Source organism: Pelobates fuscus, chromosome 8 (genome assembly GCF_036172605.1).
Source record: "Pelobates fuscus isolate aPelFus1 chromosome 8, aPelFus1.pri, whole genome shotgun sequence".
Lineage (NCBI taxonomy): Eukaryota > Metazoa > Chordata > Amphibia > Anura > Pelobatidae > Pelobates > Pelobates fuscus.
Window position 1 is genome coordinate 34852734 of NC_086324.1, and position 15703 is coordinate 34868436.

At 37.1% G+C, this 15703-nt stretch overlaps 1 protein-coding gene across 3 annotated transcripts in view; it reads right to left on the reverse strand.

Annotated features, from left to right (window-relative positions):
• Positions 1 to 7755: 7755 nt before the first annotated feature.
• The window catches only part of FIGN (fidgetin, microtubule severing factor), a 138674-nt gene continuing 130726 nt past the window's right edge, over positions 7756 to 15703 (reverse strand). For 2 of the 3 annotated variants that reach the window (XM_063429679.1, XM_063429680.1), the window contains one exon: positions 7756 to 11350. In XM_063429679.1, coding sequence (XP_063285749.1) covers positions 9108 to 11350 — 2243 coding nt within the window. In that variant the 3' untranslated portion in view covers positions 7756 to 9107. Of the gene's footprint in view, positions 11351 to 12354; positions 12385 to 15703 lie in introns of all 3 variants that reach the window. The other variant, XM_063429678.1, reaches the window with a different exon arrangement.

The window sequence follows — 15703 nt, forward strand, 5'->3', positions numbered from 1 at the left end:
CGTCACATTCTATGTTTCTATGTTTCTACTTTAAGGAATTAATACTTTATTGTGAGGCCAGGTTGAAAATTGAGTGCATTACATATATACATTAAATAAATGTGAAGTTTCCTACAAGGTCACATTGACAGTAAAGGTCTCTATAAAATAGGCACCCTTTTATATATTCAAAAAACATTTAAATTACATATGTATTTCAAATAGTGTGGTTCAAAAAATAAACTTTCTTTTAAAGCTTCTTGACCATGCATTTGCATGGAGACAATGCTAAATTAAAAAAAAAAGAAAGGCATGGATTTGGGTGATTGCATGAGTGAATAAAGTAGCTTTTTTAAAGGGACTCTATAGGCACCGAGATTACTTCATCTCAAGTGGTCTGGGTGGACTGTCCCTGTCCCCCTTAGCCCTGCAGCAGCAGACATTGCAGTTTCATAGAAATTGCAATGTTTCATTGCAGGGTCAAGGCAGTCTCTAGTGGCTATTTACCAGACAGCCACTAAAGTCACTTTCTTGCCTTTCATGGAGTTTCACGCATTGCATGTCCAGCATCTTCTAAATCCCCATAGGAAAGCGTTGAATAAGTGCTTTCATATTGGGAAGACCTAATGTGCGAGAGGCACTTTCTGCGCATGTGCATTATGTCCTTCCATTGGCGGAGGAAGAGTCCGATACAGCACAGAGGGACTTTGTCGCTAAAATCATGTAGGTTAAGGAAAGGGTTACAATCATAGGCATGCGCACGGGGTGTGCCGGGTGTGCCTGGGCACACCCTTATCCCTGCGGCACGCCTATGGATTGAGACCGGCAGGGGAGATCTCAGGATCTCCCCTGTCGGCTCATGCAGAGCCGGCGCTATCCGAGCGCCGGCTCTGTTCTAAGCCTCAATAGGCCGGTGGGGAGATCAAAGATCTACCTCACCGACCCACAGCAGCATGGGGAGAGGCAGGAGAGGACCCACTGGACCACCAGGAATGGCACATGGCAGCAAGGATCCCCCCTCCCTACATAAGGTGAGAAGGAAGGGGGGATATTAAGTAATCTGCCCCCACCTCCACTGGACCACCAGGGAAGGCAGCAGCATGGTCCCCCCTCCCCACAAAAGGTAAGAGGGGAGGGGGATATTTATAAACTAATCTGCCCCCACCTCCACCCCCACAAATCACCCAAACATACAGCGCACACACACATACAGCACACACACACAGCACCCACACACATAAAGCACACACACAGCACCCTCACACACACAGTACACTAATAGCACCCTCACAAACACACAGCATCCTCACACATAGCACACTAACAGCACCCTCACACACACACACAGCACCCTCACACACACAGCACACTAACAGCACCCTCACAAACACACAAACAGCATTCTCACACACACAGCACACTAACAGTACCATCACAAATACACAATACCCACACACAGCATACAAACAGCACCCTCACACACACACAGCACCCTCACACAGCACACGACACCCACACACATCACCTTCACACAGCACACTAACAGGACCCTAACAAACACACACACAGCACACTACCAGTACCCTCACACACATCACACAAACAGCACCCTAACACACAAACAAACCCTCACACAGTACACTAACAGCATCCTCACAAACACACACACAAACACCCTCACACACACATCACACTAACAGCACCCTCACACCACCCTCACACAGCGCACACACACACACACACACACACACACACACACAGCAGTGTATGTATGTGTGTGTGTGTGTGTATATATATATATAAATATATATATATACATACATACATACATATACACGCGGCGTGTGCTTGTGCTTTAGGGTGCACACCCTAATGCAATAGGCTGCACATGCCTATGGTTACTATACTCCCTAGCTGGCGCTTGTAGAGTGCGCATGTGCTGTGGTTGCTATGCTCAGGAGAGGCATTGCAGCAGCTGCAGATTTGAATAGAAGTAAGAGTTTACTATATTTAGGGGGTAAGTGGGACCAGGGAGGCTGCATTGTACTATAGGGTCAAGAATCAAGAATACATGTTTGTTTACCTGACTCTATAGTCTTCCTTTAAATAACCCTTTTTTCACTTACCTGATTCCAGTGCTGACCTCTTCTGACATCAGTCGATAGCCAAATCTACTGCGTATTAAGTGTGTACTGCTGCAGTTTTTCTAACTCAGCATTCTTCTGTCTATGGGACCTCTCAACTGTCCATCTTACAAATGGACAGAATTTCGGAATCAAATTCACCTTTCCTTCTCTTCCACCCTGGTTTTCCTTTTTTCTTAGGAGCTTATAACTGGAAAAGCAAATATACTGATCTAAAGCAATACTATTGGAAGTGATGCGTCTATGAATGCAGTGTATGTATTCAGGAAATGTATTATAAATTGAATAACCCTTTTTACACTTACCTGATTCCAGCGCTGATCTTGTCGCTTGGTTGGGCTCTTCTAACGTCAGCCGACAGTGGAACCTAATGCGCATGCGCAGCGAGTGCCGTACACTTATTAGGCCTTCCCCAAAGGCCTGTGGGAATTTAGAAGACACTGGACCTCCTCATGCAAAGTGTGAGGACATCCAGCATTTTTTCATGGAGTCAAACCTCCGTGGAAGACCATGAAGCATATCTTGTGGATAACTGGTAGACAACCACTAAAAGCAGGCCTAACCCTGCAATGTAAACATTGCAGTTTATTTGAAACTGCAATGTTTGCAGCTGCAGGAATAAAATGACAGGGACACTGCACCAAGGCAACTTCAATAAGATGAACAGGTCTGGATGCATGTAGTGTCCATTTAATGTTATTCTCAAGACTTCATTGAACATTCAAACAATATAAATATATATTATGTTATCACATTTTCTATAAGTAAATACTGTAAGGGTTGCCAAGTTCCCCCTCTCTAATTGGATATCAGAATTATTAGGAAATGTGATGGATTTGTAAGACAAAAACATCTACACAATCAGTTTTTCCACTTTTATGGACCTCCTTTCAAAATATCCTGACACAGTCTACTTATGGAATGGTCCTGCTAAATTCTGAAAAGACCAGTCGACTTTGATGGTTGGACCTGTTACCTTATTGATTGATTAAAGAGTCCTGGGGATCTCTAGTCAAAAATTCCTCCACAATTATTTGGTTATGATTATTAAACACTGCACTCATTATGGAGTACATTGTAAGGGGCTTAATAAGAGCATATTTATTGAATTATAAGATTCATTTTGGTTATCAAACAAGCTAAAATATGACTAACTGAGAGGTATATAATTTATAAGGGCAGGTCAGTTGGCGCAGTTCATGGCAAAAAAAGTAGACAAAGAAGCAATGCAGACTTTATGTACTAAACTTGCTAGAGTATGCAAAATATTTTTATGCAAATTATATCAATATTTTATACTTAATACACATACTCTGACTGTATATGTAAAATATTGGCCACATTTCGAAAAAGTTTGACCTGTATTTTTAAATGGAACCAGAAACTTAATTAAAATCATTAAATATACATATTTGTATTAATGCATCTGAATTTTTAATAAAGAAATTATTGTTTTTTAATTGTTCAGTGTTTGTTCCTGAGCAAATGTATTTGCATTATGAAACAAAACAAAACAAAATAAAATAGAAAGTGAAAACATATATTTAAAAATTGCAATGTGATGTTCATTAAATAAAAAATAGCTTTGAATGAGAATATTTCTTGATTTGTTTATATTACTGTGGCCAAAGTAATTTGGCAGGTACTATTGAAAATTAAGTAAAATGACTCCTCTTATGCAAATTAAAGAGCAATCTAAGCACCATAACTGGATAGTTGACAAGTATGCTAATTTAGAAGATCTATGGGTTGAGCAAAGAAATCCCTAAAGGATTTGCAGTCAGTCATATTTGGTGAATGAAAGAGCATGTTTTGATAACATTTACATACAATTTACATTGTACAATGAGCCAGTTGCATCACTCCGCAGGCTACAAAAATCAGGTAAGAGTGATTTGTTTTACATTTACCTGCTGTTTCTTTTGTATCCTTTCCACATCCAACTCCGGGCATTTACTAATCTACTAATCTTACCAATCAGTGTCCTATCCCTAGGAATGCTAGGAAAGAGAATCGGGCATGCCTGACAGATTTACACATGCAATTGTAAGTGGAAAACTTCCCTAGCTGAGAGGCGTGCCTAATAGTGCAATATGACCAAGTTTATAAACAAATAATACATACTTTTTACATTTTTCTAGTTTTTGTTTTGGTTTGTATATTTATTTTAAAGTGTTTGTTGGTTAAAAAAAAATTGTCAAGTGATGCATGTCCCTTTAATAAATTGGTGCTAAGCTGAAGTAAAATTCAGGTATGTGTGTGTGTTTTTTTTTTAGAGACATTTCAATACCCCATACATGCTATGCATTTATATAGAATGTATATATTACATAATGGTAAAATTGGAGGACGATGTATTATTGGAAAATAATGCTATCAATTGTTTCAGGAAATTTCGTAAATAACCTTATAAGTACCTTACAATCTACGTATAAATAAACCTTATAAATGTCTCCAGAGCTCACAAATAGTATTACTTTTCGACAGTTCGTCATTAAAAGTCATTAGATTACATGTTTTTTATAGGCTAGGGTTTGTTTATGTTTTAAGGGAAAGGAGGGGAAAAAGATTAACTTTGGAGTACTGTTGGGGTTTATGCTTTGCTTTAATGTAATATGATTGTAGTGCAGGGAATAAAATTAGTTACAGTGTAGTGAAATATTTAGTATTTAGTGTAGTGAAGTGAAGAGGTTAATGTTAAAGGATCACTATAGGGTCAGGAACACAAACATGTATTCCTGACCCTATAGTGTTAACACCACCATCTAGCCCCCCTGGGCCCCTCATGCCTCCATAAATATAGCAAAATCTTACTGTATTCAAGCCTGAAGCTGTAAATGTGCATGCTGTTTGACTCAGAAAAACAAGCAGTCTGATTACATCATCAGAAATTGTGGCCTGATCCAATCACAGTGCTTCCCCATAGGATTGGCTGAACCTGTCAAAGAGGCAGATCAGTGGCAGAGCTAGCATGATTCAAACACAGCCCTGGCCAATCAGCATCTCCTCATAGAGATGAACTGAATCAATGAATCTCTACGAGGAAAGTTCAGTGCCTGCATGCAGAGGGAGGAGATACTGAATGTTTGGATACATTTTAGGCAGCCATGAACCAGGAAGGATCTCTAATAGCCATCTGAGGAGTGGCCAGTGAAGTGATCACTAGGCTGTAATGTAAACACTGCATTTTCTCTGAAAAGCCAATGTTTACAGCAAAAAGCCTGAAGGTAATGATTCTACTCACCAGAACAAATTCAATAAGCTGTAGTTGTTCTGGTGACTGTAGTGTCCCTTTACTGTCTAGTGCATGAGGGAAGTGTGGTGATTAAGGTAAGGTTGTGTGAAATTAAAATATTAATATTTAGTGTAGTGTAGAGGTTAATGTTTAGTGTATTGGAGTAATGTGCTGATTAAAATAAAGTTTTAAATAAAATAAAAAATTAAAATAATTGAATAAAAAAAGGAATAAAAAATAAAATTACACACACACACACACACACACATATATACACAAACAAGCCCAGAAATCTGTAAAGACTGGATAGGTTTCAAGCACAATTGTTTTCATTATAAAGTGAAGCAATTCAATAATTGTCAAACTATGTGAATTTTAACAGATCATATTTTATTTACATGTAGTTTGTATAATTTACAGGTACATTACCATGTATTGTGAATAGAATGCTTTTGTCAAGTTTTGTATATAAGGTTCATACAAGAGTATGTGTACATATCAGTTTTTACTCTGAATATTCATCGTAAATCATAAAAGAAACATATTTAAACCTGTATAAATTGCCACTTCATTCCATTTTTGGTTGCAAGAAAATATTGTGGTTTTTTTTTTTTAAGATTTTTTTTTTAAGATTTTTTTTTTCTTAACAGATCATACTTAACATTTATCCAGAATATTTTATGAGTAGTGCAGCAATTCAACTAAACAACAATAAGGGAACACTGCTATTGGTTAGTCCTCTGCAACAACACACCACAATTTAATCCGTTGCATTCCAGAAGTGTGCCCAACACATTACTTTGAAAAATGTATGGCAGATCCCTGGCACTCAATGGGTTGATTTTTCATTACCAGAAAGATACGCTTCTCCATCCAGTATTGAAAAAGGTTAAAAGGTTTGGTCTCTGCAAGAATTTTTATGCAATTCCCGAAACGATGAATGATATAAGCTATTACAAAGTCACGTTTTTTTACAGTAAAACAAAGATTGTGTTGTTCAACTGGTATGGACACAATGCTGTACTTAGTGCTGCAATGTATTGTTTATCTCTTTGGAGCTCTGCGTTAAAGATTTTTATTAACTACTGAGAACTTTTGCCTTTTACAACCATCAAATTCCCTGATCCCAAATACCCAACCCCCAGCCCCTCACCCGACATACACACACTTACACATTTTAAGTATATGTGTGAAATGTTCCAAACCATTTTTGAAAGAAACTTAAAAAAAAAAAAAATCAGGATTTACAGGATTTTGTTCGATAGGACGCTCAGTGCATTTATTACATGTCTTAAATGTACATTGAATGCCAGTGCTTTGAAACAGCTTCATGCTGCCTCTATTAAAGTAAACAAACAAAAAATACATTCAAAGGCTATGCAGCAGTAGGATTTGGGGCATTTTGTTATCCGTACACTGCTTGTCTGTCTGCAAAGCTAGCCAACATCAACTGGCTGTCATGGCAAGAGTGGTAAGCAAACAAAAAAAAAAATACAGTAACAAAGCAAAAAAAAACAACATAAAACAAAATGCCCAGAGGACAATGGAAGGAGGTGAAAAAATAAAAAATGTCATAGAAATTACTTGACAAATTATACAATACACACGATGGGGGAATATTATAACACGTACTTACCAGTAAACATATTGTTTAGTTAAAACTATTATAGAAAAATCAGAGAAATCATGTTGTTCTTCGATAGCTGGTGATTGTCACCAAGGGAAAATCAGAAAAATTTAACTGCCATTTTTTTTATTTTATTTTTATACAATGTGTGGTTGATATGATTGTAATGCAACCTGGAGGATTTGTGAGTTACCAATTAAAGCTAAATCTTTTAGTTTGGAAAAGAGCATTGTAGGATAGTGTTTTTGAGAGATGTGCGGTAAGAGCACAAGAGATTTGAAGATTTTGAAAGCCTTTTGTGCTACTCACGAATGCAGTTGTTATATCTTTGAAGAATGTTTTAGTGGCTCCATTAGGTGGTATCACAACAGCTTATAAATGTGCGATCCTACAGGATCAAATAACACTGCAACTAGATACAGTATTACTAACAAGAAAACAAATTAAAACAAGCTCTTTTTTTTTCTTTAAATAATATATTTTAATGTATTTTGGTTGTTTAGCACTGCTCTCTTTAAGCAGTTTTTAGAAAAGCATATTATGAACTTGCTCTATCAGATTTCGAACGTAATGCAAAAAGTTTATGAATTATAGAGCTCTTGAAACCATCTTCAGAAAGTTATCTATGTATCTGTATATATTTAACTATACTGAGATACAGACACACACATGAATGAAACAGATAAATGTGTTTATGTTTCAGGATATATATATATATATATATATATATATATATATATATAAATATATAAATATATAAATACCCTAAACATTTTTGGTGTCTGAATTTTTTATTTTTTTTTTGGAATTTCCATCAACTATTTTGAAAAGGAAAATGTAAAATAACATTTCTCCACAAAAATGATTTCCCCATCTACATTGAATATGCTTTTCTCCAGGACTGGTAATACTGTACACCTGATGAGTCAAGAAAACTAAATATCGGCAGTTGTGTCAATGTTTAAGAATCAACAATCGAGTTGCATGATGTTTGCCCTTGCCTGAATGAATTGATTAATTATTAAGAAGCAGTAGATGACTTCCAGTTGCACTAGTTAATAAATACTGATATGAAAATAATTGTTGCACATTATGACCATAATTAAAAGGACTATTGTTTAACACTGCCCTAAGTCACAGTCTAAACCATGTTAGGTTAACCACATCTAGGATCTTCACCTGTTGAAGAACATATCTCCTATCATCAAACTCCAGATGGCCAAAGATGATAAGAGTCACTGTTGCCCAACACCAGCTGAAGGTACTTGTTTTAGAGTAAGATTTGATAGATGTCATTGGACAATTTACCATGGTTAGACTTTAGCCATTTTCTTTTAGAATCAACCAAATACATTCAAAATTGTCCATGCCTCTTTCCAATTGTTGAGGTAAACATACATTTCAATATAAATGTATTGTTGACGCCTACCATATTACTCTCTCAGCAGTACATAACATAACACATTCCTTTGAGGTACTGTACAAATCAATCACTTTCCTGAGTTTGCTGTTTTTTTTAGTTGTTTGTTTTTGCAGACAGGACATTAAAAAAATGAACTGCTGAAATTAAGGTCCAGATTATGGTTTCCTGTTCTACAGAACAGAGAGGATTGAGGAATATTGTTGCTTAGAAATGGTAAATCTGGCTTTTCTGTCTCTCAATACAACATTTTTTTCTCTAGTCCTCTAAATGTTTGAAGTTAAAGCTCTTTATATTAGCACATGCCACCAATGTAGTTGTGAGGCAAACAAACATAAAAAAATAAAATAAAATATAATAAAGCACCACGTCAGGCACTTGACAGCAACTAAATCTGAAAGAACAGCAGAATGGAATCAACACATGGGGTTCACGTCCTTCCAAAAAGTCAACCCACTTCCACTCTGCTTCTTTTGGAGTGCTGACTAGCTTGAACAGATCTAAACATCAATGTATGTTCTTTGTCATATGGTTTCAATCAGAACATTGGCTGATGCAAGTTTATTTCAAGTCTACCCTGACTCTTCAGATGCAAGGTAATCATGGTTGTCTAGGTACCTTTAATAATCAGGACACCACCAGGAAAGGGAACTCTTTTCCCCATTTTTATGTGCCAACATTCCTTGTAATGTTTAAGGAATATCACTGACTGCAACCAAACATTTTGTTCCATTCAATATACATATCAAGTTCTTTTTGAGATATGCTAGGTTGAATCTTGCAGAACACATTTTCAAAGTCTTGATATGTGACAGGCCTCAACTGGCTGGGCATAATGGCTGAAAGGTCTGAGGGTGCTATGGCATGGAGAGGACCTACCACAGCTTCCTGACACAAGCGAGCCACATCCAGTCCAGAAAAACCTTCTGTGCGCTGGACTAGGAGTGCAACCTCTTTGTCATTGAGACAGTAATTGTGCTGTGAGAGCAGTTGAATAATTATCTGATGTCTGGCTGTGCTGTCTGGAAGTGGAATTAAAAGTCTTTTCATGAAATATCTCCTAAGAGATTCATCTATTTCTTCAGGTTTACTTGTGGCACAAATTACAACTATTTGGTCCTCTGCAGACGAAAGAACAGTGTCTATCTGCATAAGAAATTCTGTTCTCATGCGACTTATTGGACTGTGTTCTTCGCTCACTTGGGAAGAAAGAAGCAGCTCAATGTCACTAACAAAAATCACTGATGGTTGTCGACACCTTGCCACAAGAAATGAGGCATGGACAATTTTGTCTCCTTCTGTTATCCACTTTGTGACAAGATTAGAGGCAGAAATTTTAAAAAATGTGGCACCAAGTTGACTAGCTATACATCTACCCAATAATGTTTTGCCTGTTCCTCTAGGTCCAAATAACAGAATGCTCCGAGGCAAAGCTGTGAGTCCACTGAAGGCATCAGATCGAATTACAGGCCACAAAACCTCTTCTTTTATGAAAGCCTTAATTAAATCAAGACCAGCAATTTCATCCCAGTCTACTGGATGTCCCTGGTTGATTATCTCATTACTTACAAGTTCAATGAGGTGTGTGTCAGTGTTTTTCAGCTGTTCGTCAACTGAGTGGCTGGATGAGGTAGCAGTGTGAAGCCCAGTGCCTTGCAGTGGATGTGGGAGAAGCTGTCTATGCTCATCACTATGTTCATTAATTGAAGAGGAATTATATTTTCCAAAACCTTCACTTGTTCTTGAATTTTTAGAACTGTTATATGAAGGTGGTGTTAGAGCTCTTGTGGACTGACTGGTAAATTTCCTTTGCTGCTCAGAGGGCCCAAGCTGCTTTGTAGGCTTAAAAGCTAATGATGTAGTCTCAACACTTCTGTCAAAACCATTTCCCCTATTTGAGTTGGATATACTTGTATCAGACATTCTGTACATGGGGCTATGTGAGGTTCTCTGTTGGCCATAGCTGTAATTTCCATAACTGGAGTCTATATCTCCTTGACCAGCCATGTAAAAAGCTTTTCTTTTCAGTGAACTAGCAGAGCTGTTGGTCAGGGCAGATGGTGCTATTGGTGTCAAACCATGACTCTGATAGCTATAGCCTGGGACAGTAGTGGGAGGAAGAGGAGTAGGTGCAGGGATACCTGAAGGAAGGTAGGCCGAAGGAGGAGGTGCGCTTCCAGGACTATAACCAGACCCAACTGATGACTGAGGTGGATAACCAGCAGGTGGGTAATTGTAACTGGAAATATTTGAGGCTCCATTATAACCTGGCACAAGAGCAGAAGGTGGTGGGGGAGGTGGAGGAGGTTGTAGGAGTCCAGAGCTGTGAAGTGGTGATGGGTGAGGAGATGGAAGTGCTGATGCAGATTGGCTGCTGTAAGTTGTATGCAAGTAGGAACCATTATATCCAGTGGCATATTCCTGAGATGGTAGACCTGAATGAAGACTAGGTACTGTGTGACCTCCACATGTACTGTTAGAATAATTAGGTTCTGTCAGGTTGCTGGCCACCCCTGGGGAACTGCCAATGCTAGCAGAAACATCTGATGGTGGAATAGTAGCACCCACCCCAGCTTTGCTAGCTGTAATGACATCAGTTACACAGTTCATAGGATAAACACTGTCAGAATTTAAAGAGCTCTGCCAAGAATCACTTTCGCTTTTTCGTCCATTTACTAGGCCAGATTGAGCTTCAGTGTAATTACTCAGGATAGGTCTTTCCATGGAGCCATCCAAGATTCCCGAATATTTTTCTGCATATTTCTTAAGCAGGTTAGACGCAGTCAGAGCAGAGATATCATCATTAGCCCACGCATACTGGTAGGTACGTTGCAGGTGGCCACGGTACGCTTCAACTTTGTGAGCCGGTGACCGTGTAGTTGAAGTTATATCGAAGTGCTGTTCTGGCCACTGTGCATGCTCCGGCGTCCACTGCATCTTCAAGCCTAACACAAAAAATATATAAAACAGATAAGAGGAAAGCATTAAAATAATTTTTTTGATTTGTTAAAAACAACATTATTTCTTTATTTAAAAACATTAAATCAATATAAAAAGTATTTCTATTACACTAGTATGTGTGTTAAAAAAAATAAGAAAATACGAAAATATTGTTATTTGCAACAAATTGCTCATGTATTGCACATTACATACACCACATGACTTGGTTAATAATGTTGTATAAGCAGCAATTCTATCTTTACAATACCAGTTTCAGGTCTTTTTTTTTCCCCTCAATCTAAAAATATGAGATACAGCTGGCAGATCACATCTAGGATACCTCTCTTATTTGGTGCTGAACACCTAGTTAGCAAAGCATAATGCACCCTGTGCAGAACAATATGACACAGACGCTGCAGGTCATTCCATAATCCAACTCTCATCTAAAGTGGTCCACAACAGTTTCAAATCTGCTTCTTGGAGTGCAGCAAAGCAATCTCCAAGGCAGCGATCCGTCGCTTTCATCACACAAAGCCTAGAACTCAGTATGAATTACAACTGCCTGCTTTCTGCCTTTGAGTTATGTTGTTGAACCTCTGAAAAAAAATAAGCATCACTTGTCTTCCCCTATCTTTTTCTTCTTACAGTCCCCAGAGTGCAAACAAATATACAAATGGGGGGCTTAAGTACCCTTAAAACAATCATCGAGCAAACAGTAACACATCATTTTCAATTAACATCATTTGAATGCCAGATTATTTGTGAAGGACAATCCTCTTTTCTTATTCAATTTAATGTAATTGTTGATTTTGCACCCTTATGTTTGTATTATGCTATATTCTCTTTATATCTACCTATTCATTTTTTACAACACATTTCAAACAAATCAATGCACATAATATTACAATCGCAAAACTTAACTATTGCATATAGTCTGCTGAATACTATACATATATGTATTTTTTTAGTTTTCATTTTTATTATTTTATATAATTAAAATATTATTTACCATAAAAGGAACGATGTGGAACTTGCCACCCTAAAAAGAAAAACAGATAAGGATTCTTTCTAAACAGTAGCTATAACAATGATTAAACAAAGTTCTCATCAGAAATCACAATTGCATATACATGTCAGTATACTGTCCATACTAATGGCTGAACTATTGGGGATATTTTTGCGTCTTCAAATAATTGCTTTTCACCCGTTGTGGGCTCAAGTGATAACAGTTCTTTCAAAAGGTTAAAACATATTATGACTTTTCAGGTTTTCATTTATTTTTCAATCCCCCCCATAAATCTTGGCTTGTCACTGGTCTTTAAGGGGTTAAAAAGTTTTTTGTTTTTTTTGTTTTTTTTTAAATCACTTTAACAGGAAAAGAAATGGCATGGCCTTTGTCTCAGATATAAACAAAAAGTAAAATGTCTAAAATGTGGATTGTACCAGTCACTCCTCACACCAATATTCTACAAGCTTTTGGAATATGTTTGCGCTTTTTAGATAAGTGATGAAAATAATTATATTTTTTTTTACATTGCTATAACCTTATTGTGAAAGTATTTTTCCCATATCACATAAAAAAAGTTTTCATGTTAACTGAAATCTTCCAAAAACCTCAATTTTGAATCTTCTCGCTTCTAACTTCCAGAATCCCATAATGCATTTGATATCTAGTTTTGCTATGCTAGATCATGTACAACACAGTTTGCTAACATGGCATGTCGATTCCCTATGGACTCTGCTTCTCTTGTTTGCACAATTTCTGCACGAGACCCTGGAAGTTAATTAGCAGGACGATGCTGTGCTAATTGTATTAATTTACAAGATTTTAGTCAAAGAGTATCATGCCAAGCTTGGCACTGCTGTCATGTTTCTGACTTAATGACTTTGAAATACCAAAAACAAGGTGGGAAGGATAGCAGTAATTACACAATAAATGAATAAAACAGCAGGATTCAATTGCTAATATATGTTATTGCAATTGTACTGATGTGCAATTAGATTTCCACGCAAGCCATGTATAAAAATAAATGGAAAAATAAAAAAGATATTTGAAAATACACACTTGCAGTAAAAGTCTATGTGTAGATCTGGTATTTGAATATGCTGAAGGCTGTGTGATCGAATATGTTTGGTTTTTTTCTAAGTGGATAAGTAGACATTAATTGTAAACTATTTAAAAGCAAAACAACGCAACAGGATATTTTCTCCCAATCAAACCTTATTACGTTTTCAAAGGAAGTGTTTCCTTGTCAAGTTAGCTATATCTCTCCATCACATACTTACATTTTACTGCTAAAATATAATATCCCTCTCAACAAACAAATAGCTCTCGAATTAAGTTAAGGCAAATTAAATACTAAATATAACAGGCATTTAGCATCTCGTATCACTTGCTGCTACCAATGTGTTTCACCTTTTAACACGAGGGGAAGAGATGATGACATACTGGACTCATTTTCAAAGATAGCTTACTCCGGAATCAGCTATAGTGTATGGAAATTGGTAATTGTTTGGTGTAATAATGCCCGATTACGCTAAAGGAACACTCCACAACTCTAAAGCACTCTAACTTGCTAAAGCAAAAGGCAATACTTCTCTTTGAGAAGCATTGTATGAGCATCATGTCAATTCCTGCACGTTGACCCTATTGTCCAATTCTTATCTAAGCAAAGCAATCTGTTGGCCAGGAAATCAATAGTGACGACAAAGTGGAATTTCAATAAAAAGTTGTTTCAATGAGATGCTACTATACTAAATATGTCTAAAATAAGGTTATGGGAAGAATGATTCTTTTCTACTAACACAATAAATGTTTCTTTGTTTCTCAGGCAACAACCTAGGTCATGCTTATGGTGGGATTTGCCCCCAAAATGATTCACAGCATCAGTGTAACCCCAAGGAAAGAGAAGAAACGAAAAAATGATCTAAACAGAGAAAGAACAACAATCAATTTGCACAAAGTAAGTACTGCACAGTCTCAGTACTCATTCTGCAATCTTTAAATAAGGCCCCTCTGGATCTCTGCTGTCAAGCTGTATGTGGCAGTATCACCAAGCTTACGCTTCAGCAGAGGCACACGAGTAAGTGCCTGCAAAGAATCCTGCTGTAAGCAGCTCTGGGAAATAAACAGAAAGTCAATAGCTATGAAAACAAGCCTTTTTTTTTTTCATTTCACACACAGATTGTTTAATCCAACACTGTTAGATAACTGTGAGCATCCAACAAAATAGGACTTGCAATTTACTATGCACATGTGGTAATGCTGGGTTATCATACACATATAATAAAACATATGCCCTGATACCAATAACTATATAAATGCTAATAATTACTATTATTATTTTTAGAAACTATTATTATTATAACTTATTCTGCAGGTGCTTTACAATACTACACACACATATATATATATATATATATATATATATATATATATATATATATATATATATAACAGTCCAGACTCTGGCACTCAACCCAAAAAAAAGTATATATTGTATATGAGTATATTACCAGGGTGCCTCCAGGCCAGTAGATATGAAGGTAAAAACAGGAGCACTCACTTGGATTTTTCAAACGTGTATTAACAGTCTTAACACAAATCTACATCAACGTTTCGACCCTTCAGGGTCTTTATCAAGATATATTATGTCTATAAACATTGGTGCTATATAAATGCCAATAATTCTAGTAATTATTTATATATAGAATTATTATTGGCATTTATATGTAATTAGTATCAGCGTGCGTTCTGTGCAGTGCAGATGCTATCAACATAAACACAAATTGCATTGCACTCTTTTTGATATCGTAAATTTTTGTGCAACAGTTCAGTCCAACAATATTGACCCTTATCTATCACATCCGGCCAATATTGCTACTTAAGAATGCTATAGTTATGACTGGGTGTTGTACACCCATCACCCATATTCAGGGCCGCCACCAGAAATTTTGGGGCCCCTAACTCAGCTCAGGGTCTGGGCCCCCTGGGGCCCGCCTCCAATCCCGCCCACAGGGTCCACCTCCAAATCCCGCCCACAGGAATACACACAGACACAAAAACACACACTGATACAAAAGGACACAGACACACACACACATACACACACAAAAATACATACTAACAGACACACATACTGAAACAGAAATACACGCATATAGGCATACGTACTGACACACACATACTGAGACATACACACATATACAGACACACAGGCATACATAGTGACAGATAGACACATACTAACATACATACATACAGACACACATGCATGAGGACTTACACACACATACACCGACATCACATACATACACACAGACATACATTAATTCATACTGGCATACATACATATAGA